We start from the raw sequence: 4,056 nt of genomic DNA on the forward strand, positions 1-4,056 counted from the left end.
CTCCCCTCGCTAAAGATGGGATAGCCCTCCTTCACAGGCTTCCGATAACAGAATTATATCCAGAAATGCACCATTTAGAGAACTGCTTATGCAAGAGTTTACTCACTATTCATAGAGAAATCGCTTCCTTAATAAATGATTCAGATAATGGAGCTGAAGGGAATTATCTCTATTACAAATCTGAGGAACAGTCTGAAAGCAGTCATTAAATTAAAAGAGAGCTGGACTGATCTGCAACCGAATATTAAAAGCTAAGTGAATCTGTTAATAATCACTTGTCAGTGAGTCAAGTTTCTCTTCAGAAAAATACACCAGATAATAAATAAAGAAAAAAATGCCAGAACAAGTCTTTAACAAGGAATAACCTAAATGACAATAAGAATTTATATGTTAGAATGTTTATGTTCTAATTTTTCAACAATAGAATGTTGCCATTTCTCAAAGTATAACGCTAGGATGATTCCGGGCACTGAGCATCTACCACTGCCCATTATAGGGGAACAACTACATGTCATCTGCCTCCAGACGGAGGAACACGACACTGTCTATGAAGTAAAATAAGATAGGTTCTGTGACTTCAGGTGAAACCACATAATAACAAAACCAATTTTACCTTAAGCTAATTGATACAGATAAGAGTTAAGTTGTTACAGCATCTCATCCTTATAAAGAAACTACGTTGAACAAAATGTTATTCGAGGACATGCTGTACTGCTGCACGCAAGTAAAAACAACAAACCTTGAACCTGAATCAGACTAAGCCTCTAGACTTAACAACCGCTTTACGAGAAATTTAGAAGACTATGTTAAATAATATACTGGGGACATATCAGCAAAATCCAAAACATAGACAATTCTACAAGCCAATATGTGTTTGTAAAAAATAACTTGTGAGGAAAAAAGGAGGAAGAGAGAATGAGGACTATATATTTCTTTAGAGAAACTTAAGAGTCATCAACCAAATGCAATGTATGACTCGTTTGAATACTGACTGAAACAAAACAAAAACCATTCATGAGATAATCAGGGAAACTTGAATGCTAAGTGGATATTTAACAATATTGAAAAGTTATTGACCATTTTTTTTAGTGGTAATGGTACTATTACATTTTTAAAATCCTATTTTAGAAAGTGAAATATTTACAGATATAATTATATAAAGTTAAAAATGCATGATGGTAAATGGTAGTTCATTACACTGTTCTCCGCTTCTATACGTCGTTTATATTTTCTGTAATAAACTAGAATGGTCTGCCAAACGACTTAATAACATGACAGACAAGCTTTCCTGAATCAGCATGTTATGTAAACAAAATAAGTACTTAAAATATATAAATATTTTTAAACATTTAAATGAAGACTTCAGGTACAACCTTTATTGAAAGATTTTATCTGACTTATCTTACAACTACCAAGAGTACTGAAATAAGCTTTGCAATTTATAATATAGCAAGATGTTCAAACCTGCCCATACAAGAAATGTGAATTGAAACCAAAATTCTAAAATCTTTTTGAATCTATCCCAAATTAGCAAAGATGAACAGGTAAGGTAACACAAAATACAAATAACTACGCTGTTGGTCAGTGAGAAGAGAAAGGTACTCTCTCATTACACTGTCCGTAGGGCAATAAATTAGTACAATTTTGTTAGAAGATGACTTGGCAACTGTATGTATTATTTGTATTATGATCTTGTTATTTCAACTAGAATATCTTAAATCCTTATGACCCCATCTGAGTTTCAGAGTGAAGCCAGCACTGGGCAGGCCTCACAGGAAAGCTCAAGAAAAGGAACAAAAAAAATTTAAGAGATATTCGAGCCCTAAGCTACCTCAGCCCTAGAGAGGAAGGGAGAACAAATGAAACGTTTTCTGACTTTTAAAACCTTTGGCCATTCAGACTGTAAATACGAGCTCTCCACTGCAGGTTAATTAATTACTTATGAGTCTTCTGCCTTGTTTTCCTCTGGAGACCAGCTGGGCAATATCTTGCAGCAGTTTCTATCTAAGGTGATACCTACTGTCTGTCTAAAGGTCCTTCGTTTGCTTATAAACTTGTCCTGATTACTGATAAGCATACTCATTTGCATTTGCCAGCCATAAAGTACTGAATTAGCTTAATTTTTATATTAAAATACACAACATATTGAGTATTTTCTGTAAAGAATACTAAGATTATAAACTGCAGAAATACAACTAAAACGACCGAACACCCTCAAGTCAATACACTCCAGCACCCCCCAACCTCTTCCTGGTGAAGAGACTACTCCGCCACCCTTGAACTCAGAACCGTCATCATTAAACAATCACTAGTCCTAGCAGCTCAACTCCTCCCACTGAGATGAAAGCTCCAGACTTCAAGAAAGAAAAAAGAGAGCAGAGAGAGAAGAAGAAAAAGGGGGAAAGAGACCAAAGAAGAAGGGGGAGGGGAGAGAGGGAAACTATAGGAACCCGAGCAAAGACTCTCGCCCTGGCTCCCACACTGCCCACTGCCCTAGCGACCATCCGGACTCCTCTGAGCTAGTCTCCCTTTATCTGTGTCCTGAGGAGAGCCAACCAGATGTCTGCTCTTTGGAAGGCCTGACTCACTAGAACACTCAAAACTGCTATCTTTCGGCACATTACAAGTTTATAATACACACATGTATTTCACAGTGGGCTTACTTTCTAATTTTCTAATAATGCACACCCATCTATTATCTATATACAGCCATATATGAGAAATAACTCGCCTAATAAATGCAATAGTTGCTTGATATTTTTCTTGGACGTAGGCGCAAAGTAAATTAAGGTTCTAGATAAAAGAGAACCTACTTTGCATATTAATTATAACGTGCTTATAGAATTATCTAACACCATACAAAGAGGGAACAGGATTTAACATTAAATAATTTAAAATCACGTCAAAACATATAAATAAATACGAAAACTTACCAGCCCTGTTCATTTCTATACTTGTAAGCAGCTCCAAGAATGTGACACAAGGTGCCTCCAGCTTTGAAATCCATGAAACATTTTGCCTAAAAATGATACAAGTTACACATGAGAAAAATAAAAGTTCTGACAAAATTACTTATGTCTGAATTCTAAGTTTTATAAGCTCAAAGATATAAACAACTCCTTAAATACTTTCTGGAACACTGAGGTATAAAAAATTTTTTCCAAAAATGGATTCGAAATATATTTCTTTTTAAATTCAATTAACATATCAGTCTACAAATAAACAATATGTGAAAAACTAGATTTACAAAAGATAAATCAAAATGTTTTACAAGTAGACACTTTTGGCAAATTCAGGGCAAAGCCAGCAAATATTGATAACTACAAACTCTACTGGTAAATTTAAATTTTTATTTTTAAAATGTTAAAATTCCAGTAACAGACAATTTCCAACAATATAATTTTCCTGTAGAATAAGATATATTATTATACATTAAATTTATTTTCCAATTTAGTTTCCTGACTTTATCAATAATTTGTAACTGAACTCTTGTCAATACCATGGAACATGGCTATTACTATATTTAACTATATGTAAACTTACAGCTAAAATTTGTACAATTTAAGACGTGCACTTTATAAAAGTATAGCTCAAATAAATCAAATGCTGAATGATTTCCACATTAGAGAAGTAAAAACTTAATATGAATTGATCATCAAATAGGCTAATGAGATGAAGTGTTAGAATTATGCACTTTTTAAAATTATTAGGACAAATTACTATAACGAAAAGAACTACATGATATCAAATATTAAGAAAAGAGACAGAAAACAGATCATGGTTGCTAGGAGCTGGAAAGAGGGAGGAATGGGGAGCTACTATTTAATGGGGACGGAGTTTCAGTCCAGGAAAAAGAAAAGGTTCTGGAGACGGACAGTGGTGATTTTTGTTCAACAATGCGAATGTACTTAATACCACTGAACTGTACACTTAGAAATGATAAAAATGGTAAATTTGTTATGTATATTTTCTCACAAAATTTTTATTTAATAAAATTTTTTTAAATAAAAAAAATTGAGAAGCATCACTAAGATGAGCACTTGCAAATTAAGCTGA

At 33.6% G+C, this 4,056-nt stretch overlaps 1 protein-coding gene across 1 annotated transcript in view; it reads right to left on the reverse strand.

Moving 5' to 3' along the window:
- SMARCC1 (SWI/SNF related, matrix associated, actin dependent regulator of chromatin subfamily c member 1) overlaps positions 1–4,056 on the reverse strand; it is a 130,202-nt gene that overhangs the window by 105,299 nt on the left and 20,847 nt on the right. Inside the window, exon 3 of the mRNA XM_011375447.1 lies at positions 2,934–3,019. Coding sequence (XP_011373749.1) covers positions 2,934–3,007 — 74 coding nt within the window. The 5' untranslated portion in view covers positions 3,008–3,019. The remainder of the gene's footprint in view (positions 1–2,933; positions 3,020–4,056) is intronic.

The sequence above is a fragment of the Pteropus vampyrus genome, unplaced genomic scaffold (assembly GCF_000151845.1).
Source record: "Pteropus vampyrus isolate Shadow unplaced genomic scaffold, Pvam_2.0 Scaffold271, whole genome shotgun sequence".
Classification (NCBI taxonomy): domain Eukaryota; kingdom Metazoa; phylum Chordata; class Mammalia; order Chiroptera; family Pteropodidae; genus Pteropus; species Pteropus vampyrus.